The sequence below is a fragment of the Equus quagga genome, unplaced genomic scaffold (genome assembly GCF_021613505.1).
Source record: "Equus quagga isolate Etosha38 unplaced genomic scaffold, UCLA_HA_Equagga_1.0 203_RagTag, whole genome shotgun sequence".
Taxonomy (NCBI): Eukaryota; Metazoa; Chordata; class Mammalia; order Perissodactyla; family Equidae; genus Equus; species Equus quagga.
This window is the reverse complement of record NW_025798627.1, coordinates 78,051-104,413: the sequence shown is the minus strand read 5'-3', so window position 1 is coordinate 104,413 and position 26,363 is coordinate 78,051. Positions and strand designations below refer to the sequence as shown.

Genomic DNA, 26,363 nt, shown 5'->3' with positions numbered 1-26,363 from the left:
TTTGCCATTCTCCACGCCCAGCTTTGGCCCTATCTCTAAGAAAGCACAGCCTGGTTCACAGCTAGAAACTTAACTGCCCATCCAGTTTCCACTTCAGCCTGATGATGAGTGAGACCCTGATGCCCAGTGACTGTCACCGGTCTGAGGGGGGTGGGCATGCAGCTCCACCTGCTTTCCTCCAGAGCACTTCCAGAGCCATCTAGTGGGAGGAACCATCCCTTACTAAACTCCGAGTGTCCCCCATGAAAGACAGCTTCCCTGTGGGAGACAAGAGTCCTTAAAAGGCCCCTTTCTTCTCAGCTTTGTTGAGAGCCCACAGCTCCTGAACCAACAATAGTGGTCAGAAGTAATGACCCCCATGACACTGAGTCTAGTGAGCACAGGAGACACTGAAGTCCCTGGTCATGTTGGACAGCCCCAAGATGCTGTCACACCTTCCATATAAAACAAAGGGACTAGAGACACATCCCTGTGCTTCCTATTTCTAATGTTGTGTGATCCCTCCTAGTCGCCCCCAATCCTCTGGAAGAGCCCTAGGATTAAGTCTGATCCAACACACGTAGCAGAGAAAATTGCTTTTAAAGATGGGTGACAATTTTAAGATTCTTGCTGTCCGGCGTGGCAGTCAAATTCCAGTGAACCTTTATCCTTGAATTGATGCCCTCCGGCCCCAACTCAGCATGATCACCTAGAAATCATCCCATCCGAAACCACCCTTTCAAGCCCAGCGGGAATGAGATAATAAACGTGGAGCAGACCTGCCTGAGTCGTGGGGTCTGTCTAATGAACCCGCGCTGACTTCAGCATCACGGGAATCAGTGCAGATTTGCGGTGGGGCTGTAGAAACGGGGTTGATAAAAGGCCGGATATTGTAGCTCTGATGGAATATAGAAGAGGCTTTTGAGCATCTCTTGCGTTGGCAGGCTGGCCCCACCATCAGGGCATATGGACGACCCAGGTGACAAGATTCCTAACTCCCAGCGTCACCCACGCCGTGCTCTCAGAACCTAGTGGCTCCCGGGCCACGTGTCCACGCACCTCCCGGTCTTTGTCTCTGCAGTCCCGCCTGGTATGGGCTCTGACAAGGGCAGCAAGCACGGGGCTGGTCAGGGCACCCCAGAGCAGAGTGCATTGTGGACAGGACCGAGGGGGCTTCCAGATTTTATCATCCCCCTGCCCTTGGTGGCTCTGGACCTAGGGAATCACCTTACTGTTGCTCAGGTGTGTTTTATTTCCTACAAACGTCTCCCGACTTGGATGATGATGCTGTAATCAAAGTCACAGAGGAACGTTGGTGGTTTCCAGGTGCCAAGGGACCCTTTCAAACGACAACTTTCAAAAAACGCTTTCCTTGATGGTTTTCTGAGGCTCCTGCCGATGTCTCCGTCTCCCCGTGGGTTTCAGAGGCAGCGGGGCTGGCGGCACAGCCCGCAACGCCTGGCGCTTTCTCGTTGCAGTTACGCATCCAAAGAACAGCTACTCCTCGCGGACGCCCTGCAGCTCCCTGCTGCCGCTGCTGAGCGCGCACGCCGCCGCCGGCAGGCAGGGCAGCTTCGCCCGGAAGCCGTCCGGTCACGGCAAGCCCTCCGAGGGTAAAGCGCCAAACCCCAAACTGGCGAGCAGTCTTCCCAGCCCCGCCGACTCCTCCCACCAGGCCGTGCCGGCTCACAAGCAGGTAAGCGGCTGGGGAGGGCCTCGCTGCCCTCAGGGGCCCTGCACACCCTGCTGCTCGGCCGGCAGGGGAAAACCACTCGCTTGCAGAGGAGGGAAAGAGCACGACGTGCTGGACGCTGAGCCACCCGGCGTCACACCCCGGCTCTCCCATCCCAGCAGCACGGCCTGGCCCCACGGGGCTCCCTGGCCCACCCTGCCCGCGTTTCACGGCGGAGGGTGTCACGGACATGCGGAGGAAGTGGCATTCTCCACTCCTGACGGCGGAGTCCGCCTGCATGAGAGCGCTCTTCTCGTGACCTTGAGTGGCCCCATTCAGGTCTTCCCCGGGTGAAGGGGACGCACAGATGTGGGAACAAGATTCAGAACCTGGCCACTGACACTTAGTGAGAGGATCTCTGGCGTTTGTTTTTTAAGAGCACTTAGTTCCCACTTATGTCTACTTTACCAATAAGAGGCCAAAGTTAGTTCAAGCTTCTCTCTCTTCTCTTGGGCTTTCAGTAAAGAGAATAATCTCAAAATGACTATCGCTTCTTATCTACCATGACCCCTGAAAGAGAAGTCTTCCTTCTCTCCTCCTTCTCCACTGGCTCCTTGCGCAGCGGTTTCCCCCTCCTCGTTAGAGAATGAACAGACGTGGGATTTGATGACGCAGAAGTTGGGTGTGCCATAAAGACCCCTCTCATGATCTCCGAGAGAGGGCCCCAATGAAGAGACTGTTTTGTAATCATTCCAGAAAGCCGGTGGTCTAAGTGCCCTGTTGGCTTCTGTGGTCTTCATTTTTCAGAATTCTCATTAATGACCCGGACAGGCATCTCGCTGGCCCCAGATGTCCTCATGAACTTTGAAATAGCACTTTGACAGGAGCATTTCATATATTCCTAGATTGAAGATCATAATAAATCCATTTTTACTTGTCGTCTAAATACATCTTCACAGCTTTTGTTCTTTGCTCCTTGTTAAATCCCATACTAAAATTAAGTCTAAAATTTAGTCTGAGTTTCCCTTTCACAAATTTCTTTAAAAACAAAGGCGGCCAGACTAAATGCTATCCACCTAGAGACTTTTTCGGCTCACCGTTTGTCATTTTCAGCAAAGCCTTTTAGGCGATGGCTTGTTTAGGTTGAAACATACTTAGGGATCTAAGCCAGATCCCATAGACCCAGGCAGGGGGCCCTTGTGCTGGGCCGGGTGCTTTGGAGCCATCCTCCTGGCCTTCCCCCAGCCACGGCCCTCCCCAGAGACTGGAGCAAGACTGAGGAGATGTGACTACCCAGAATCTGCACTCTCCCTTCTGGAAAGCGCTCCAATACTCCAGATCCTGAAATTCTGTTCCCACACGGCCCCAAGCCTACTCTCGGGGGTTGTGGGGGCCACTTCCCTGGATACATCATGTTGACAGCAGACCATACCGCCAGTTTGCACAACCCTAGGTCCAGAGGGTGTTCGTTTGTGGGAGTGGGGACGAAGCTTAGCTATGCCTGCTGAAGTGTCCACGTTCATGTGTGCCAAGCCCCCTCACAATGTGGGTGGAGCCAGAGGCAGTGCTCTAGCATATGGTGCATGGGCCTGCCTTTGCACTCCTGCGCTGAGCCCCAAATTAGCAGGGGTGGGTGTGCCCTAAACCTATCCCAGCCAGTCACAACGCACAAATTAAGAACTTTGTATGTTTGTAACTCATAAAATTACACATTTTGATAATAGAGGTTTGATTTTCAGTAAAAGTCTGTGTTCATGTAACAACCTGTTTATGACTCTTATCAGGAGACAGTATGAAATGGGAATGGCTCCACCATTTTCAGACTGTAGGCCTTGGGCAAATCCTTTAAATTCGTCATCTTCATCTATAAAATGAAGCACGTAATAGCAACTCTCTTAAAGGGTGATGGCGCTGAGGAATGAGGTGGTACCTTGCTTGGTGCCCAGCACACTGTGAGCGCTCAGTAAGTGCTGGCTACTGTTGACCTCAGGGAGCTCAGAAGCCCTCCCTCCTACAGGGACGCACAGGCTAACCTGTTGCTTCCTTTCTTCTCGTCCATTTATGTTCTTAGTGACTGATTTGTTGAAGGTTGATAATTTTTCAATACAATGCTTCAGAGTTTGTTGGCTGAGAACAGCAAAAAGTTGAGAAGAGGAGCTAGGTACCTCTATGAAAATACACATTACCTCTACATCCCACTAAGATGTGCCAGCTGCACTCGTCCCTGTGTTTACCCAGGACAGCATTTCTGAACTATGATATTTGTTTTGAAATAAAATAGAAAAACTGCTTTAGAGAAGAACAATTACAAACAGATCATTTTCCTCATACATCCATTGAGAATTCATAGTCTATACAGAATGTCCCAGAAATTTTCATAGTAGACAAATCATCATTGCCCAGCCTCTGTGTTACATTTCATTCTGTTCTATTTTAAGCTCACTTTATGGGTTTTATTTGGCCTGCTTCTTGGATTGCCTGTCATCTACTGCTATAACCTCTCTTTCAACATCAGTAATTTTCTTGGAGTTCCATTTACAAGACAGTCCGCTTTTCTTTTAAGCTTGAGGATTTTAGCAGCTTGACCTCATTTGCATGTTGTCTTATTCTTCTGGGGTGTAAAACAGCTTACCTGTGGCTTAGAGATTTGGTTTCCCTAATGTCTAGCGATGTTGTCTGTGGTTCATTGGTGTCTAACACCTATCTGTTTTCTTCTTTTGGTAGAATGGGTCTTCTAGCCAAAGACGAAGATTTAATCCACAGTATCATAACAACAGGCTAAATGGGTCTGCCAAGCCACAGGGCAGTGGCAATGAAGCAGATCCGATGGCGAAGGGCAACAACCGCCATGAACACAGAAGACAGCCGCACAACGGCTTCCGTCCCAAAAACAAAGGCGGCAGCAACAAAAACCAAGAGGCCCCCTTGGGGACAAAGACCCCCGAGGCCCCAGCCCATTCGGAAAAGCCCCGGCGAAGGCAGCACGCTGCAGACAACTCGGAGGCCAGGCCTTTCCGGGGTAACGTGGCTAGGGTTTCACAGTGCAATCTCTGCCCCACGAGAATAGAAGTTGCCACAGATGCCGCGGTTCTCTCCGTCCCAGCTGTGACATTGGTGGCCTGAGCTAGGAGAGAAAAAAGAGTTTTCACTCAGTTTTGGTTCCCTGCCCGAGGTGCTGACCCAACTTGCTGCCAAAAGAGAGTCAATCAGAGTATACAAACCCTGTATGGTTGTGTCATCCTCTCTTAATCATTTTTACTAATTCTGATAATCAGCTCTAGCTTGCTTCATAACTTTCATGGCTTTGCTTGATCTGTTGACGCTTTTTCTCATCCAGACATTGCAGCATTTTAGCCAGGCAGTATTTACTCATTTGTTAGGAAAATCAAGATGTGGCTAAAGGTCAGAGGCTCAGTAGCAACCGATGTTGTAGCAGTGATGTCAGTCCATTGATCGTCCTTAGAGTTAATGTTGAAAACCAGTTCTTATTGATCAGACAAACATGATCTGCTGAAGACACATGCGCTTTTGTAGAATTTAACATCTGGTGTTTTTCTGAAAAAAATATATATACATATATTGCTTTATTTGAAACAAATTAAAATATGCTGCATTTGACACCTGACTCGTTTTTTTATTGATAGGCCCACTTATTATTAAACTGTGTACTGTGTAGTACTTTCAAGAAAACTTTAGAGACCAGAGGTTGTGGCACAGAGCTCTGTACAATACTGTTTCTCTTGGGACAAGTGTCCTTTCAGAAAAAATAATGTCTCACAATGGCCCCTGCCAGTACATTACATACATATAGATGGATATGCTCCCCCATCTTCTTAGACACCACGTGGTAGTTTGGAACCCTTCATGTAAGTGACATAAACCTCAGCTCAGCCTAGTGGAAACAATAAAGAGAATTTATTGGTTTGGTGACTGAAAAGTCCAGCCTCAAAGTCTGCCTTGGGTCCAGTTTGATCAGGGCTGCAGCTCCTTTCTCTTGATTATCTCAGTTCGCCCTTCCTCCTTGGGCTGACAGTGTATTCAGAATGGTGGCAAATGGCTACCTCGCTCCTAAGATTCAAGTCCGTCCCCCACCCTGTCCAGAAGAAAAGAGAAGCTCTCCAGGCAGTATCCACGCGGAGCAAGTAGCTTTCTCAGAAGTCTCTGCTAGGACCCTGCGTATCATTGGCCCAGATTGCCGGTACGCTTGTCCCTACACCAACCATCAGAGCAGGGGAGGGAGCAGCAAATGAGATGAACGAATTAGATAGACTAATCCGAGCCGAGCCCCGTCCTGGAGCTGGGGTGTGGCCAGCTCCCCAGAAGCACCGGGCTGTGTGGTGAAGGGCGACTGATGCCTCAGGAAGGGAGAATGGATCTGGAGTCAAACTCAAGAAGCCCCGAGTCCCGTGTCTTTGACAGCAGGACTGCTCACTTTGAGCACTGCTTCCATCCAGCTTCCATGTGTCCTCCGATTTGTCGGCCTCTTTCAAGTGGAAATGCTTGTTTTCAGCTCAACATTAACAAGTTTTCTGGCTGCCTGGGTTCCGCGGTTCCCTTCCTTCTCTTCTGCAGAGCAGCCCTGCGCGGCTGAGTCTGCACGTCATGCAGGCAGCGGTGCTTCTCTTGCCAAGTGCAGGAGGATGTTTGCTGTCTCTGTAGAGAGCTCCTGAGGTCTCTGGGTGTCCCCAGAGACTTAATAGGAATTTTCAATGTTAAGTCACACTCTGGAAGGAAGGAAGAGTTGTTCATTCAAATAAGATAAATGTTCAGGACTGCAATCCGTTTACTCCATCTGAAGCCCTGAATTTATATTTCACAAGACAGAAAGACTTCGCACAAATTTTGTGTAGCAAGATTTGGCTCGACACTAAAAAATGTCAGCTTCTATGTGACAGCTTTAAAGATGAATCAAATAATTCTTGCGACAGAAAAACAATGGGTTTTCCAGGTCGGGGTGCACCTGCCCTGTCAGGGCTGGACCCAACCACTCAGCCTTGGCTCGCTCGCCCACATTGCTGTCGGGGTTAAGACAGCTCACATTCCTGAGCACATAGCAAACGCTCCCAGGTCACCGAAAAGAAGCAGAAAAGAAGGCTAAAAACTGTTTAGACCTGATCATGTTTTCTCCTAGATTTTGCCTTTCTTGTAGACCCTGAGCATTTGAGCCTTCACCACTTTGCATGTTTGAAACAGTCACTTCAATATTGTAGTGCCAGTGTCAGGCCATTTAAGTCCTGTATTACATACCTTCCTCTGTTCAGGTGGAGCTGCTGGCATGACCCGAGAGATGGGTCATAGTCTGCCATTCTTTCAGAATGTTTTAAACGCCTTTAAAAATCCACGGACTTCAAGCACTCTGATCTCTCTACTTAACGCACAATAGCCAGAAGAATAGATTCTTCTCTCTCAAACATTGTCTGGTAGGGGTTAAAACATTTTAACACGCATGAAGATTGAATAACTTCAAAACTCACATACCTTGTACCACCAAGACCCCATCTGTGAAATTTAAACCTCCCTATTGGGTTCCCAATTACATTCCAAATTTACATTTCATTTCAGGATCCTACATCCTCCAGCTCTGTCCTTTTGAGCCTATCCTAGGGGTGCTGAATGCAGCAAGGCACGGAAAATTAAACACACATCAGTACAAAATTCATCCTCAGTAGAGGCTGTACAGGAGTTTGGGGGAAGAAACTAGAAATACAACACATCCAATTTAAAGCTCAGTTCAAAAGCAGTTCAATTCTGCTGGCATCAGAAAAAGAGATTCCAAGGAAATATTCTTAGGGAAGCAACATCAAATGAGGTTAATAGGAAAAGTTGCCAGACCAAAAGCCACCTGCAGAGTTTTGCCAGAGTAAGAGATTTAGGATTTCTGACTCTCTAAAAGCTTAGGTCTGAGCTGCAATCTTGACTTAACTACGAGAAGAGGGAATCTAGGGGGCCGCCCCGTGGCCGAGTGGGTAAGTTCATGCGCTCCACTTCGCTGGCCCAGGCTTTCGCCAGTTGGGATCCTGGGCACGGACATGGCACCACTCGTCAGGCCACGTTGAGGCAGCGTCGCACGTGCCACAACTAGAAGGACTCACAACTAAAATATACAACTGTGTACTGGGGAGATTTGGGGAGAAAAAGAAAAAAAGGTTTGGCAAGAGTTGTTAGCTCAGGTGCCAATCTTAAAAAGAAAAAAAAAAAAGAGGGAACCTAGGGCCTCGACAGTTCTTTTCCCAGGGCACCTAGCAGGTGGGGGAGACGACAGAGATTGCAACTACACGGGGGGGGGGGGGGGGGGGGGGGGGCGGCAGATATGCCTAAATTCAACTCCACCTCTGACTAAGCTTCCTCTCTCCCTCCATCCCACCCTTTTGACAGTCTCTCCTTCCCTGCCTGTTTAGAGTGCCCTCTTAGAGTGTCTAGAGACTGGGAGTTTTCACTTCTCAACAGACATTATAGTGACAGCATCCATGAAATATGTAATGGCCCCTTTTCTACCCCACTAAAATTCAGGCACAGGGGGGCCAGGACTCCGGTTGCCTCCAGGTACCAAAACATGAAGCAAAGGAGAAAGAACCAGTCACTTGACCCGTATTTCCTAAGCAAACTATAAAATAGCAAAAGACAAAAATCATCCTCCTTATCAAAATAATTCAGCTGGCTAACATATGGCTCCAGCGCTTTCCTGAAGGTACTGAGTCGTGTTAACTGCTTGAATTTGGTCAGAAAAAATATGAAGAGTTGCTAAGTCCCAGGGATTCTCCTGCTACCTCAGAATTTGAAGCACAGTTTGAATACTATTCACTGAAAGCTATCACAAGGGATTTCTTTCATCCTTTTTTTCTTTTTTTTCCAACAAGCCTTTATAAATCCTGAGGAAGTTTTCTGTCTATTCTAGTTTCAAAGAACCAGGTCCCCAGTCCTTGGAGGCAGATAGCCGAAACCAGTGTTTAACCTCACTATGGCAGCCCCTCACGCAAAGGCATCTAGTCTGGATCTGGCCATCTGGGGACGCACAGTGTGGTTCTTCTCACACAGGGTCCCACAAGTCACTTTTGACCACTGATTTTCAGAAGCCCCCGTGTTTGTGAACTCTGCTTCTTCCCACGGCTCAGAGGCTCTATTTCTGCTACCACTAAGTTCAAGTTTCACAGGAGAAATTACGGCACAGAGTTTTTAGAGAATAAAGAAATTCTAAAGCAAATTTATTTACCCGAGAAAGTATGTAAATTTCTGGCATGAAAAAAATGTATTTCAGATCCATGACTGCAAGAACGACCAAGGAATTTCTACAGAAAATAAATATAAAAAGCGCTTCCTGTCAAAAACAGAAAACTGCCCTGTTTTTAGCTTCGGTGCTTAAGTTTGAATTAGATTTACCTATTCCTAGCCTTTCGAAAGAACACACATTCTGTAAGTTAGCGTCATTGTGTAACAAGCTGGCCAATAACATCATTGCCCCTCTGCCAATGCCGGGCACACAGCAGGTGCTCAATAAATACAAGGATGAGAGAGCAGGTACAAAAGAGTAGTCAACTCCAACACCCGTAGAAAAGTTCTGGAGTCTAAATGGCTTGTGAAAATAAGCCCGTCAGTCAGTTCCAGAGCAGATAGGAAGACAGCGGAGCAGCTCAAGCTCTGACCCTGCTGGCAGCCAGCCAGTCTGGATTCCCATCCAGGCCCCACCACCTCCTGGCCGTGTAAACTTGGACACATCTCTAAAGACCTCATTATCTCCATTTCTCCAGGGGTAAATGGGGCTAGTAATAATACCTAACTTGCAGGGTTGTAGGAAGGATTAAATAAGGTAAGATTTGCCAAGCACTTGGAATGATGCCTGGCACTTTGTATGGGTCAGGTTCCAATCAGGAGACAGTCACCACAGAGTGAATGGGGAAGCTTTATGTATATCTATAAATTTACAGATATATATGAAGTCATAATTAGTCACATGGGATTAGCTATCAAAGAAGACAGGAATAGCAGATCCAAGGACATGTACCACTAGAGCTGAAGCAGAATGCCCAAGGAAGGAACAAGTTTGGGAGAGCTGCCCACTCCCACCCACGCTGCCCCCAAGGCTGAGATTCTGACTGGAGGGATATGGGTGGTGTGGCTCTGGCCAACTAGAGGCCAAGAAGCTGACTGAGGCGCTGGCAAGCCAGAAGCCACCCACGGAGCACTGGAGAACCAGGAGTTGTGCTCTGAGGAGCTGCCAATTCAGCAGGGGTCCACCTGCAGGGGTGCCACTCAACTCACTAGGAATCCCGCTGGGGCACCAGCAAAACTCACTAGGAAGCTGCCTACAGGGGTGATGTTGAATTACCTGGGGAGCCAGCAGGGGGACCCACAGGACTCGAAGCTGCCGCTGAAACTCCCTGGGGTTGAGGGCCTCTGGGGGTCCCACACGCCAACCAAGCACTGCAGGAGCAAGAACACAGGGACACACACTGAACCAGGAAAAAGCCCCTTCCTCCTGCAGTGTCCCTCCAGTGACAACGCCAGCTGGCTAAAGAGAAATGCGCACAGGCTCCAGCTCCAGGATCACAAGCAGAGTAGTGAAGAGTAGATTTGGAACCAAGAGGCAAATACTTGATTACTGGCATACCTTTAGCACTGCAAGAGTATTCGATAAATAAAGAAGAGCTATGCAGCCTACAGAAGACTCTGAGTCCTGTCTAGCTCCTCTCTGGAAATGGAGTGGCAAACTCCTATAAGACAAGACCTAACAGTACTTAAAGGCCCGGACTTAAGGAAGATGATGTGCATGGGAATCCTGCCACTGCTTTGTTCTAGCTGCTAGGCAGCTAACGAAACCCCTCTGTGCCTCAGTTTCCCCATCTATAAAACTAGAATAATAATAATACACCTACATCATAGGGTTGGTGTATTAAATAAGTTAATGCATAAAGGGCTTAGAAGAATACATCTTAGTTTTTATTAGGTAGTTGCTTGGTCAGAATAGCCAACAAAAATGTTTCCAATATTATACCACAACCACAAGTGTAAGTAGGAGCTAATAGGATAGATTTTTTAATTGGCAAGCCTGAGATAGCTTTCCTTGGGTATCATCCTCCCCCTCGATTCCCACAGCTCCACTCCTGCCTGTGATTGACAGCCTACTCATCCTCAGCCCCCAATTAGGAGAGGCAATTATTTTGCTCAGGTTAAGTCATCCAACTACAGCAATGGTTCTCAACCGGGGGTAATTGATTTTGTGCCCACCCTCCACCCCCAGGAGACACTTGGAAAAGTCTGGAGACATTTTGATTGTCACCACTGGGGCAGGGGGTGCTGGCCTGGAATGCTGCTCAACATCCATCAGTTCACAGTGCAGTCGCCCACAGTAAAGAATCACCTAGTCCAAAATGTCAAAAGTGTCACTGTTGAAAAACCCTGAACTGGAGGGTACAGGGATTTGGAGAAAAGGAACAGAGACAGAGCAGATGAGCAAGGACACATTACGTTGCCTTGTTCCTCCAGCCACACTGGGACCTTGATTCGCTCAGGCTAGGCTACCAAATCCGGACTGTCTGACCCAAAACCAGAGTCTAAATCTACAATTTCTGATGTCCTTGGGCTGTGCATGTCATCCACAGAGAAGCTGAGTTCCCACACGTTCCAAACCAAAATATTAGAGAATGAATTCTTGAAAGAGCTGCTATTGAAACAGAATGTCCAAAATTTTAAGAAATCCTAGCAGAAGGAACCAACATTTGCCTTTTTCCAACTTTAGCAAATATACTACCTTTTTCTTTCTGTAACATGCTCTCAGTTTAAAACAAGTTTTTCTTCTAAGCTTCAGGCCCCCAAATTCATTCTGTAGCTGAGCAAAATTTTATTAAGGCAATCAGGGCTTTAGGGTCTAAAAGAAGGAAATGAAAAGTATGAGAGGCAACATTATAGAATGAAAAGTTGTTAACAAGTGGGGTAGAATCCTGACTGGCAGTTCCTGTGACATTCTGTTTATCTCAGCCACAGCCCACATCAGGAACCATCCAGCTAGCAAATAGGAAATGTCTATGGGCTGTCTGAGCAACACATGTGAACAAAGAAAACTTAGCTTTTCTGTAACAATGCCAACCATGTGTTTCTCATGGGGCTGCCAGCACTCTAAGTGAAAATGGCCCCTTTGAGGCTGCACCACCAACCAAATTCCATGAATATGAAATTCTGAAAGCAGCTGGAAACCAATTTTTTTTTCTGTTAGCTATTCATGATGTTTCCTTTTTTGGCTGTACTACACGCTTGAAATCCTGCATACTAACTACAGCCCTCAGCAAAGAATCACTCATCCGCTCTTCTTCCTCTGATGGAGGAATCAGCAACTTGTTGACAGTTTTCAAGGGAGAAAATATGGGAAATCACAGTATTTTCCACAATTAAAAAGTTCCTAGTTAACTTTCGAATACATGTATGGAAATCATTTGAAAATACTTTTCATTTGCTATAGGAGCAGCTCTTTCCCTTATTTTATGAGTTCACACTTCCTACTTAGTATCTGACCATCCTCCTACCACACGTCAATTAAAGCTGTTCACAGGGACGGCAGGTATGAGGCGCTCCTTTATAAGGCAGCCTCATGTTCATATACACGTTAGCATTCTTCCCTTGACACACAATTTACTACCACAAGTCTTTGTGCACATTCCAAATGCTATTTAAATCAAAATTTTCTAGAAACAATTTCTCAGGAATAGCCAAATATGCTTATATGTTAATTCCTTCTTTAAAAATCAAGGTATAGCCAGATAATAATTATACTGTCTTTAACCATAGACTGGAACGTGAGTCAACAATTTTTTCAATGTTAGAACTTGCTAAAGAATCAATAGGATTCAGTCTGTGAATGGAAAAGAAATCGCATCAGCAATTCTGGCAGGAGCGCTAAGGCAGGAGGGGTGAGGCCAGACTGCGGCTTTCACTTCTCACAAGTCAGGCAGCATCGGCCAGACCTCTCTGGGACCTCGTGACCCAGGCCTCCGAATTACTTAAAACAACTTGACAAGTTATATAACTTATGGTCATTACCAATGGTAATTGTGGTCATTAGCAATAATCACTGTACTAAGGCACTGCCACTAGCACCTCCTTTGTTCTGACAATATAAACTCTGCAAGGTCAGAAATCAGTTTCCACACCCCGTGAAGATCGCCACCAGATACATTTTCCAAAATAACCGGGGTGCGAAGGGCTGCCCTAACTTCAGAAATTTACTGAAGGCCTGCTATGTACCAGGCATTGCAGGTACAGAGGCGACAGTCCCTCTCTAGTAGGAGACAGACATATAATCCAGTACTTTAATAGCTTCCTGCCCTAAAATTTACATATTCAACAAATTCACACTTTTATGCCTACTTCCTCCCTCTAGTTTTCCCTCGTCAGTGATGCCCCGTCATTCTGCAGAAATCAGATTATGGGGCTGTGTGTGTGTGTGTGTGTGTGTGTGTGTGTGTGTGTGTGCTGGGGCCGGGGTGGGGCCATTATTGTACAGCCTTAACTTGGCTGGGCCTCATTTTCCTGATCTTCAAAGAACTGGGAATGAATACCTTCATTATGTTGTTCTGAAACTAAAAAGCAAAATGAACACAATGAAACAAAATACACGAAAATATAAACCATAACGTAAGGCAATATTGAAACAAAAACTTACTTAAAAATATAAGTTAAACAACTCTTTCAGTAGGTCCCCATTGCCAGCCTTAGGCTCTCCACGATACAACTAACCTGTCTGAATCAGGGCAAACCAGTTTTCAAGACACAGGTTACCTGGAAGGGCACGGTCAACTATGTTTTTTTGTATGAGCAATACTTAATATCCTACTCACCATTAGGAATTTCTATTGTGCCCTCTGACCCATCAACTGCATAAACTTCCTTTTCCAAAGTAATGATACTGAATCACTATTTATAAAACATGCTTTCCTTTTTTTAAATAATTTTTTATTTTCCAGGAAGAGCAATGGAGTATGATAAATTACCAACTCTTTTATGTTTGTAGAGCCGGGTATTAGGAAAAATGTGTCTTCATGTGAAATTAACCTAATCCCCAGGGAGCCGAACCCAAATAAACTAGTGTTCAAGTTCCTCAAAAATCCTGCGTTTGACTTTGACTCCTGATACTCATAAGGGAACGTTTCTCTTTCCACCTCAGCTGCACCACAGCTCAATAATTATTCCAAAAACTCTCTTCTTATAAATAAAGGCTAAATGTGCTACACAGACTTCTCTTAAACCACTGATGCAAAGAAATGCAGGCTGTTGACTGAATCACCCATGATTAATCTTCAACACATTTCCTTTCCAGATAATGTTTATCAGGAATAAAACATATTATATGCTTATTAGTAGGAAATTTTCTTACGTGAATCAGCAATTCAAAATGTCCTAAATCAAGTAATACTAATAATGTCCTCATTGGAAATTCTCAAAATTCACTATGGTCTTTGATTTTCAGAAAGCCTGAATTCTTTATAATAGTATTTTTCAAGGTGACTGAATATTTTATATATTCCACAGGGGAATGTCACTCATGAATCTTCAGTTAAATATTCACTTTTCCTAGCCAAATAAACCACCTATTTTAAAAGGTTGCTGGTATTTGGATAGCTATCTAAAACTGGTTTAATTATTTCCTACATTACCTAGACAAGAAAGCAATTTTGTAAGCAGAAACAGATAACCTATATAAACGAACAAGCCTTTGAAATACTAGAGAGCTCCAAGGTTTAAAAATAAGTACAATCATGGAAAATGGCACGTTTTATGGAAAAGTTTTACTTTATTTTGTAAAAAGTAATGTTTTGAGTATATTTGCTTTACTCTTTCAAAGCAATGCAAGTACAATGATAGGCATTGAATAAAAAGTACCCTGCTTTATGAACTTACTTTTAACACACTGAAGGCATACTGCTTTCTGAAGGTAGAAAATATGTGATCCAATTATAAAACATAACACGTAACAGTAAACACATACAACTGAATAGTTGTGGAAAAATAGAGGAGTAATCAAAATGTTTTGTTTAAAAATATTAAATTCAAGTTATGTGGAAATTTACGCATAAAAAATCATATTGTATAATCAGAATGACTCTTCAATGGTCATTTCTAAAAAGCAAATATTAACTTTAGTTAAAAAGTTAAACTTTTAACTTCTCTTTTTCAGAATACTTTCAAAACTTCGCTATTCAAATTAAAATAGTTCAATAATTCTTCCCAAAGACATGTTATATAGTTCTTAACCCAAGAAATCTTCTTGTGATGTATAAATAAATCTGCTAAGGGAAAAGCGAGAAAAGCCAATCCAGGAGAGAAAACAGTCCAATGGAGTGAGAGTCAAAGTGCGCTCTCCATCACCGTGCGGGTGCTCCCAGCCTCTTCCTCCGGGCCTTGGAGCCTGGGAGGCGCGTGTGGGGAGTTCGCCCTGAGCTTCCTTCTCTGCCATCAGTCTGGCCGCGGGAGAGCGCCCACCTCACCCTCCCCTCACCAGACCGGGTACCAGGGCCCAAACCCCACTCCCGGCCCTGGGCTGCAGCGAGTGACGTTACCGAAGGGCCTAAAGTCTGTAATTATTTCAGCAACAAAGTGGACTTCTCCAGTGGTGACCGCTGTGCTGTTCTGTTGTCTTAATACCAACGAACCATTAAAAGAAAACAAACCTGAAATTCAAAATGTCCCCTAGACAAATAATCATTTAAAAGTTGGGAGAATGAGCAGTAAACATAGGCCCAGCCACTTCAAGTCTCCCTGCTCCACTCCTGCCCGCCGGTTCCCTTTCCCGGGACGACCCTAACGAGGACCGGAGGCCACAGCTCTCCGGCACGGAGAACACGCGGGCGGGAGCTCGGGAGGCGAACCGGGCGTCCTGAGTCCGCCGTCACCATCAGCCAGTCTTGTCCTGCCCGTTTTCAGTCCGCACGCCCAAGGCGCTGGGGGCTCCGGGGGGTGGCGGGGGCCCCGCGGGCCGGGCTGCTGTGCCGGCGGTGCTCAGCGGGGTCCGCTTCAGCTTGATCACTCGGTGCGGGGTGCCCTTCTTGTCCGCGAGCAGAACCTTGGCTGGAGGTGGATGCGTGGCTCCATTCTCAGCACTCGCGGACCCGCAGGAAGCCTGGGAATGCCCGGGCCCCCCAGTGCCCGCCGGGGCCGGGGCTGCGGAGGGCGCAGGGCGCGGCGCTGCCTTCCCGCCCGGAGCCCGGCTCACCGGCGCCCGGGACCAGGCCTGGGGCGCTCGGGCCGGAGACACCCGGACGGAAGCCGAGTTCTTGACTTTAATTTGGGTGCTGGTGGAAGGGCCCACAAATCTGACTGGCTTAGGACCAGTCTTACAGTTCACACCTTCTTCCTCTTCATTGAACTCTACCAGTCGCCTGTAAATACAGAAGTCACCGTCAGCATTTAGAGGCTCAGTAACTAATGAAAACGTCTCCAAAGTTTACTGTCAGGGGAATTAAAAGGTTTTTGTCAAGAATTTGAGTCAAGAGGTTAAAAGGTATCAACCTACTATCTCCCTATCATCTCCCACCAAGGTCAGTAAGTAAATTACCAAGTTTATAAAAGATTGTTTCAGTCTGAATACAAACTCTTTTAAAATCACACATAATGTTAATACCAATGACAAGTTAAAATGTGGAGTGTTACACTGGAATTATACGGCATATGACTGCTCCCAAGAATCCTGATGTGATCCAGAGGATAAGCGGGAAGACCCAAGCTGTTTTTCTGGGAACAGCAGTTTCAAGAGATTTACTGAGGGAAAAAGGGTTTCACAGTCAAAGAAACTGGAGAAACGCTAGTGCATATTTTGTTCTCTTGACGCTTTAAAATCTCTATCAACAAATTGAAAGTTCTGAGAAGGCATATAGCAGACACCTGTTTCACTTTGTTCCATCCACATTTCCCAATCATTCTGTAATACAATCTTTGGCACCAGTAAAATTAGCATTCTGTGGAACACACTTTGTGAACTGCTAGAATGGTCAAACCCATAACACAGTTAAATGCTTTTTCAATTTGAGAAGTCTTGGAAAAACCTTCAGAGTCCTGAACTGTTTGCCATTCATTATAAAAAGCCTAAGGGGGAACAGCATTTTATTTTTTTAATTTTTTTTATTCAATTACTTAAACTAAAAAAATACAAAAAAATAGTTCACCCTTTTTTCCTACCCCATCCACACCTCCTGCCTCTAGAAATCACCGATCTGGTCTCTGTATCTATTAGCTTGGTTGTGGTGTTTTTTAAGATTCCACATATAAGAGAGATCAGAGATCATCTGGTATTTGTCTTTGTCCGACATTTCACTTAGCATAATGCCCTCAAGGTCCATCCATGTTGTCACAAATGGCAAAATTTCACTCTTTTTTATGGCTAAATAATATTTCATTCTACGTTTATACCACAATCTCTTTATCCATTCATCCATCAATGGACACTTAGGTTGTTTCCATATCTTGACTATTGTAAATAATGCTGCAATGAACATGAGGGTGCATATATCTTTTTGAGTTAGTGTTTTCATTTTCTTTGAATAAATACCCAGAAGTGGAATTGCTGGACTGTAGAGCAGTTCTACTTTTAATTTTTTTAGGAACCTCCATACTGTTTTCCACAGTGGCTACACCAATTTGCATTCCCACTAACAGTGCACAAAGATTCCCTTTTCTCTACATCCTCACCAACACTTATTTCCTGTCTTTCTGATAACAGCTACTTTTTGATAACAGCCACACACAGGTGTGAGGTGCTAACTCACGTGGTTTTGATTTGCATTTTCCTGATGATTAATGATGATGAGCATCTTTTTATGTACCTAATGGCCATCTGTATGTCTTCTTTGGAAAAATTTCTCTTCAGATCTTCTGCCCATTTTTTAATAGGACTGGTTGTTTTTTAACTGTTCAGTTGTATGAGTACTTTATACATATTTTGGATATTAACCCCTTGTCAGATATATGATTTGCAAATATTTTCTTCCATTCCATAGGCTGCATTTTCATTTTGTTGATTATTCCCTTTGCTGTGCAGAAGCTTTTTAGTTTGATGTAGTCCTATTTTTTGATTTTTACTTTTGTTGCTCTTGCTTTTGGTGTCAAATCCAAAAAATCATTGCCAAGATACATGTGAAGGCGTTTACTGCCTATGTTTTCTTCTAGGAGTTTTATAATTTCGGGTCTTATGTTCAAGCCTTTAATCCATTTTGAGTTCCATTTTTGTGTATGTGTAAGATAGTGGTCTAGTTTCATTCTTTTGCCTGTGGATATCCAATTTTTCAAGCACCATTCATAGAAGAGACTGTCCTTTCCCCATTGTATATTCTTGGCTTCTTTGTCATAAATTAGTTGACCGTATATGCATGGGTTTATTTTTGGGCTCTCTATTCTGTTCCATTGATCTATGTGTCTGTTTTTGTGCCAATACCATACTGTTTGATTACTATGGCTTTGTAAATAGTTTGAAATCAGGGAGTGTGATGCCTCCAGCTTTGTTCTTCTTTCTCAAGATTGCTTAGGCTATTTGGGATCTTTTGTGGTTCCATACACTTTTTAGGATTGTTTGTTCTATTTCTGTGAAAAATGCCATTGGAATTTTTATAGGGATTGCATTGAATCTATATATTGCTCTGGATCGTATAAACATTTTAACAATATTAATTCTTCCAATCTATGAGCACAGAATATCTTTCCATTTATTTGTGTCTTCTTCAGTTTCTTTCATTAATGTCTTGGAGCTTTCAGTATACAAGTTCTTCACCTCCCTGGTATTTTACTCTCTTTGGTGCAATTGTAAATAGGATTGTTTTCTTAATTTCTCTTTCTGATAGCTCATTATTAGTGTATAGAAACACAACAGATTTTTTGTGTGTTGATTTTGATCCTGCAACTTTATTGAATTCATTTATTAGTTCTAACAGTTTTTTGATGAAGTCTTTAGGGTTTTCTATACATAATATCATGTCATCTGCAAATAAAGATAGTTTTAGTTCTTCCTTTCCAATTTTGATGCCTTTTATTTCTTTTTCTTGCCTAACTGCTCTGGGTAGTACTTCCAACATGTGGAATAAAAGTGATGAGAGTGGGCATCCTTGTCTTGTTCCTCTTCTTAAAGGAAAAGCCATCAGCTTTTCACCATTGAGTATGACTTTAGCTTTGGGCTTGTCGTATGTGGCCTTTATTATGTTGAGGTACAACTCCTCTGGACCCACTTTGTTGAGAGTTTTTATCATAAATGGATGTTGAATTTTGTCAAGTGCTTTTTCTGCGTCTATTGAGATGATCATATGATTTTTTATATGATATCAAAACCAAAAGATAGATTGGTTCCAGTTCAAGATGGCAATGTAGGAAGATCCTGAACTCACCTCCTACCACAGATACACTGAGCCTACAGCAACATATGGAAAAACTTCCTCTTTAAAAAACATAAAGGCTGGCTGAGTGACAACTACACATTGGGCAAACAAGTAGAAAACAACATCGAAGCAGGTGGGAGAGGCTGGGACATGATCTCCCCATAAACCCCACCCCTAGCATGGCAACTCACACCTAGGAGGGAACTCAAAACCCAGAGCTTCTCCCTGAGGAGTGAAGGGTTCGAGCCCCACATCAGGCATCCCAACTTTTTAAGACATGCACTTGAGAGAAGAGCCCCCAAAACATCTAACTTTGAAAACCAATGGGGCTCACGCCCCAAGATGTACAAGACTGTAGCAATCCGAGAAATGGCTCTTCAAGGGCTCATGCACTTGGACTCACTTGCCCTGGGGCCCAGCTCAGAGGCAGCCAATCATGCTAGACTTAAACAAGTCTTTAAGGAGTTGTTTACTTAAACAAGAATGTGTTTATTTGTTTACAAAGAGCAAGTAAACAACTTGTTTACTTGTTTACAAGGAGCATCACCTCTTATATTAAAGCAGCAGACTGAGGAGCAGACATCAAATTTAACACACACATTTAGGAGCCTCATGGGACACTTTCTGGGGATGGAGACTGGCAGGGGCGATCTTCACACTCTGCCACACTTCAGAGCACCAGTGTCTCCTGGAGGGGAGCTTTACACACATTTGGTGCCCTAGTTTTTAAACATGGTGCCCTGGTCTTTGCAACTGCTGCCCAAGGGACACCCCTTGATCACCTGGCTATGGTGGCTGGGGGTCTTGCATTCCTGGGTCCTACAAGACTATGACAATTGGAGGGACAGTTCTTGACAGGCTACCACCCCAGGGCACTGTACAGACAACAGCACACTCCCCAGTCCTTCTGTGAAGGAGGACTCTTTGCTTGTTCTGGAGCTTCGCTCTGAGGGGCAGGCTTCAGGTTTGGCACACATCTACTGGCCTACAGAGCTGCTCTCAAGGAACATAGGCTGTGAATGCCATTTTGGTGCTCTCCCTCTGCCTTGATCCAGCTCACCAGTATCTCCCAGAAAAGAGCTTATACACTTGGCTGGAGCCCCAATTTTTGCAAATGTTGCCCAGGGTACACCTCCATATTGCCTGGCTCTGATGGCCAGCAGGGCTTACACTCATAGGCCCACAAGACTGTATATATTTGCATACTTTTAAAAGCTGCTGCCTGAGGGTCTAGCTTCCAGTCAGCCTGAATCTAGGTGCTGAGGTACCTCCTTTGGTATACTGATTGGTCTTGGCACATCCTCAATGACTGGGAGCTATTAAAAATATAATAGGCTGCTTGGACCAGCACAGAAGATTGAGAGACCACCAAGAGGTAGGCCTGGATAGAATAACAAGGTACATCTCTTACACAAGGCCACTCCTTGTTGTTTCATCTACTGTATAGAAACCAACACAGAGAGTCAAGCAAAATTAAGAAATAAAAGAATATGTTCCAAATGAAAGAATAAGATAAAAGCTCAGAAAAAACCTTAATGAAATGGAGATAAGTAATTTACCTGATAAATAGTTAAAAGTAATGGTCATAAAGATGCTCACTGAACTCAGGTGAAGAATGGATAAACACAGTGAGAACTTCAGCAAAGAGACGGAAAACATAAGAAAGTACCAAATAGAAGTCACAGAGCTGAAAAATACACCAACTGAACTGAAGAATACTATAGAGGGGTTTAAGAGCAGATTAGATGACACAGAAGAAAGGATCAGTGAACTCGAAGACAGGGCAGTGGAACTCATCCAATCAGAGGTGGGGGAAAAAAAAGAATGAATAAAAGTGAAGATAGCTTAAGGGACTTATGGGACAACATGAAATGGACTAACATTTACATTATAGAGCTCCCAGAAGAAGAGAGAGAGAAAGGGGCAGAAATCTTATTTGAAGAAATAAGCACTGAAAACTTCTCTAACCGGAGAAAATAAACAGACACTCAGATCCAGAAAGCCCAGAGACTTTCAAATAAGAGGAACCCAGAGACCCATAGTAAGACACATTATAATTAACATGTCAAAAGTTAAAGACAAGAAGACAATCTTAAAAGCAGCAAGAGAATAACAACTTGTTATATACATACAAGGGAACCCTTATAAAACTATCAGCAGATTTTTGAGCAGAAATTTTGCGGACCAGAAGGAAGTGGCATAATATATTCAAATTGCTGATAGGAAAAAATATCTCACCAAAAATACCTGGCAAAGTTATCACTCAGAATTGAAGGAGAGATCAACAGTTTTCCAGACAAACAAAAGCTAAAGGAATTCATCACCACTAAACCAGCCTTACAAGAAATGTTAAAGGGGCTTCTTTAAGCCAAAAAGAAAGGGTGCTAATTACTAACAAGAACATATGAAAGAATAAATCTCACTGGAAAGGTAAATATACAGTAAAGACAGTGGATTAATTGCTTATAAAACTAGTATGAAGGTTAAAAGCCAAAGGCAGTAAAAATAACTGTGATTATAATAATTAAAGGGATACACAAGATAAAAAGATGCAAAATATGACATCAAAATTTTTAAATGTGGGAGTAGAGTAAAAATGTTAAGTTTAGAATGGGATCAAACTTGAGTTATCAACTCAAAACAGACTGCTACAGGAGTGACGTCAGCGTCATGGTGGAGTGAGTTTGCCCAGGACTCTCTCCCCTCCACATACAACAAAAAGGAGCAACCGTATTCCAACAAAAAATATCCTAATACCACAGGAATCCTCGGAGATCCACAGCAGCCAAACAACAGAGCGGGGAGAGGCTGGAGCCCCACTGGGAGAAGCTGGAACAGGGTAAGAGAGGACTTAGCTCCCTCCCCTAAAGACTGTGGTCGCTGCTCGGGAGGCTCTGGGAGGGAAGGAATGTGGGAGGGGTTGTGCATCCACAGGCTCACCCAGGACTCTCTAGCGCCCTTGTAGCCTCAAGGGAAGCACTCTAACAGGGTGAAAGCTTTCGTGAGGGGTGACCTCATCAAGCCAAGACCCCAGGAGACCAGATAGCGAGAGCTGATCAGGAAACCCCGGTTTGGGGTAAGAGAAAGTGCCCCTCCCACAACCCACTGTGCTGCACCACCTGAAGGCGGAGGGCTCAGAAAACACAGATCTCGACCCCCATCTAGTGGTGATAGGCTGTAACTACAACAGAATAATATCACCGAGGAAAGATCGTTCTTCTAGCATCAAACAATTCATAGAAGCTCCAGATGAGAAGGAAAACAATAAATACACAGGATTATGTCCTGAGGACTTGGAAATAAGTAAACTAAATGACAATGAATTCAGAATAGCTATCGTCAAAAAATTCAATGAGGTAAAAGAAAATATACAGAAACAATTCAACGAGTTCTGGAGTTCCTTCATAAAAGAGATTGAAACTATAAAGAAGAATCGATGAGAAATACTAGAGATGAAAAATACAATGGATCAGATAAAACAAAATACAGATACCCTGAATGCTCGTGTGGACACCATAGAGGAGCAAATCAGCATAATCGAAGATAGACAGGTTGAATGGCACCAGACACAGGAAGAGAGAGAAATAAGACTAAAAACAAATGAAGAAAATCTCTGAGAGATAGCTGACTCAATGAGGAAATGTAGCATAAGAACTATAGGTGTCCAAGAAGGTGAAGAAAAGGAGGATGGAGCAGAAAGCGTGCTCAAAGAAATAATAGCAGAGAACTTCCCAAATCTAGGGAATGAGAGAGAAATGTGTGTGGAGGAAGTTTTCAGATCTCCTAGATATGTCAATGTAAAAAGACCTACTGCAAGGCATATAGTAGTAAAACTGGCAAAAATGAATGACAGAGAAAGAATACTCAGGGCAGCAAGGCTGAAGAAAATAACCTACAAAGGAACTCCTATCAGACTTTCAGTGGATTTCTCTGCAGAAACCTTACAAGCTAGGACAGATTGGAATGACATATTCAAAACTTTAAAAATCTTCAGCCAAGAATACTATATCCAGCAAAAATATCCTTCAGATATGAGGGAGAAATTAAATCTTTCCCAGAGAAACAAAAGCTAAGGGACTTCGTAGCCACGAGATGACCCCTAGAAGAAATCCTCAAGAAGGCCCTCACACCCGAAAAAAGAAAACAAGGGAGAAAGGGGTCACAAAACAGAGTAAGGAGACAAACAGAATCAGAAGAGGATAGCAAATATTCAACTATATTAGGATAAAAGGAAGGAAAACTCCAAAAACAAAGACAATCTTGTCACTTTAACCACAAACTCACAACACAAGTTGGAAGGGAGGAGGAAAGGGACTGAATCAGTTTAGACTAAGGAAACAAGAGGCCATCGGAAAATGGACTATGTTATGCACGAGATTCTGAATACAAACTTCAGGGCAGCCACTAAACTAAAAAGCAGAACAGAGACACAAAGAATAAATAACAAAAAAACTAAGAAACACAGCATAAGAAATTGCAGAAGTCAATGGGAAGACCAAAACACACAGGACGAGAAACAAAGGAAATGTGGGAAAATTGGAAAATGAGTGACAGAATGACAGCACTAAGCCATCATACATCAATAATCACCCTCAATATAAACGGACTGAACTCTCCAAGAAAAAGACACACAGTGGCAAGATCGATTAAAGAACAAGATCCAACAATTTGTTGCCTCCAGGAAACACACCTGAGCTCCAATGACAAATAAAGAGTGAAGGGGTGGAAGACGATATTCCAAGCTAATGGCAAACAAAAGAAAGCAGGTATTGCAATGCTTATATCAAACAAAGTAGATTTCAAGATGGGGCAGTATATAATGATCAAAGGGACACTACATCAAGAAGAAACAATGCTTATAAATATCTATGCACCCAACACAGGAGAATCAAAGTTCATAAAGCAACTGTTAACAAACCTAAAAGAAGGTATCAAAAATAACACAATAATAGTAGGGGACCTCAACACCCCACTCACATCATTGGACAGATCATCCAAACAGAAAATCAACAAGGAAACAGTGGATTAAATGAAAAGCTAAAACAGTTGGACTTTAATAGACATACACAGAACACTCCATCCAAAAACAGCAGAATACACATTCTTCTCAAGAGCGCACGGAACATTCTCAAAGATAGACCATATGTTGGGAAACAAGGCAAGCCTCTATAAATTTAAAAAAAGTGATATAATAACAAGCATCTTCTCTGATCATAATGCTATGAAGCTAGAAATTAATTCAAAGAAAAAAGCTGACAAAGGGACAAAGATGTGGAGAATAAATATGCTATTGAACAACAATGGATCACTGAAGAAATTAAAGGAGAAATCAAAAAATATCTGGAGACAAATGAAAACGATAACATGTCATAACAACTCATATGGGATGCAGCAAAACCTGTATTAAGAGGGAAATTCATCACAATACATGCACACCTTAACAAACAAGAAAAATCCCAAATAAGCAATCTCAAACTACACCTAACTGAATTAGAGAAAGAAGAACAAACAAAGCCCAAAGTCAGCAGAAGGTGAGAAATAATAAATACCAGAGCAGAAATAAATGCTTCTGAAACAAAAAAGGCAGTAGAAAAGATTAATGAAACAAAGAGATGGTTCTTTGAGAAGATAAATAAAATTGACAAACCCCTAGCCAGACTTACAAAGAAAAAAAGAGAGAAAGCTCAAATAAACAAAATCAGAAATGAGAGAGGAGAAATAACAACAGACTCCACAGAAATACAATGGATTATAAGAGAATACCACGAAAAACTATATGCCAACAAATGGATAACCTAGAGGAAATGGACAAATTCTTAGACTCTTACAATCTCCCAAAACTAAGTCAAGAAGAAGCAGATAATCTGAACAAGCCAATCACAAGGAAAGAGATTGAAACAGCAATCAAAAGTATCCCAAAGAATAAAACCCCAGAACCAGACGGCTTTCCTGGGGAATTATACCAAACTTTCAAAGAGGATTTAATACCTATACTTTTCAACCTATTCCAAAAAATTAAGGAGGATGGAACACTTCCTAACACATTGTACAAGGCCAACATCACACTGATACCAAAGCCTGACAAGGACAGAACGAAAAAGGAGAACTATAGGCCAATATCGCTGATGAACATAGATGCAAAAATACTCAACAGGGCCCGGCCCAGCAGCTGAGCAGTTAAGTTCGCGTGCTCTGCTTCGGTGGCCCAGGGTTTCGCCAGGTCAGATCCTGGGTGCAGACATGGCACCACTCGGCAAGTCATGCTGAGGCGGCGTCCCACATACCACAACTAGAAGGACCCACAACTAAGAATATACAGCTATGTACCAGGGGGCTTTGGGGAGAAAAAGGAAAAATAAAATCTTAAAAAGAAAAAAATTCTCAACAAAATTTTTGCAATCCAAATTCAGCAATTCATCAAAAGGATCATATTTCACGATCAAGTGGGATTCATACCAGGGACACAGGGATGGCTCAACATCCGCAAATCAATCAACGTGATACACCACATCAACAAACTGAGGAATAAAAACCACATGATCATCTCATTAGATGTAGAGAAAGCATTTGACAAGATCCAACAGCCATTTATGATAAAAACTCTGAACAAAATGGGCATAGAAGGAAATTACATCAACATAATAAAGGCCGTATATGACAAACCCACAGCCAACATCATACTCAATGGGCAAAAACTGAGCACCATCCCCCTGAGAACAGGAACGAGACAAGGATGCCCTCTATCACCACTCTTATTTAACATAGTACTGGAGGTTTTGACCAGAGCAATTAGGCAAGAGAAAGGAATAAAAGGAATCCAAATAGGGAGGGAAGAAGTGAAACTCTCACTGTTTTCAGACAACATGATCTTATATATAGAAAACCCCAAAGAATCCACTGGAAAACTTTTAGAAATGATCAGCAACTACAGCAATGTTGCAGGGTATAAAATCAACTTACATAAATCAGTAGCATTTCTATACTCTAATAATGAATTAACAGGAAAAAAACTCAAGAACACAATACCATTCACAATTGCAACAAAAAGAAGAAAATACCTTGGGGTGGATTTAACTAAGGAAGTGAAAGACCTATACAATCAAAACTACAACTTTCCTGAAAGAAATTGATGACAACATAAACAAATGGAAAGACATTCCATGCACGTGGATTGGAAGAATAAACATAATTAAAATGTCCATACTACCTAAAGCAATCTAGAGATTCAATGCAATCCCAATCAGAATCCCAATGACATTCTTTACAGAATTAGAACAAAGAATCCTAAAATCCATATGGGGCAACAAAAGACCCCGAATTGCTAAAGCAGTCCTGAGAAAAAAGAACAAAACTGGAGGCATCACAATCCC

General features: G+C 43.4%; 2 protein-coding genes across 10 annotated transcripts in view; one reads left to right on the top strand and one right to left on the bottom strand.

Annotated features, from left to right (window-relative positions):
* Window positions 1–5,269, top strand: part of LOC124233484 (SPATS2-like protein) — a 165,566-nt gene extending 160,297 nt beyond the window's left edge. For all 9 annotated transcript variants that reach the window (XM_046650612.1, XM_046650607.1, XM_046650611.1 and 6 more), the window contains 2 exons: window positions 1,458–1,675; window positions 4,376–5,269. In XM_046650612.1, the coding sequence (XP_046506568.1) occupies window positions 1,458–1,675; window positions 4,376–4,774 (617 nt within the window). In that variant the 3' untranslated portion in view covers window positions 4,775–5,269. The remainder of the gene's footprint in view (window positions 1–1,457; window positions 1,676–4,375) is intronic.
* A 9,154-nt stretch (window positions 5,270–14,423) lies between these two features.
* The window catches only part of LOC124233517 (BTB/POZ domain-containing protein KCTD18-like), a 33,478-nt gene continuing 21,538 nt past the window's right edge, over window positions 14,424–26,363 (bottom strand). Inside the window, exon 7 of the mRNA XM_046650670.1 lies at window positions 14,424–16,014. Within this exon, the coding sequence (XP_046506626.1) occupies window positions 15,531–16,014 (484 nt within the window). The 3' untranslated portion in view covers window positions 14,424–15,530. The remainder of the gene's footprint in view (window positions 16,015–26,363) is intronic.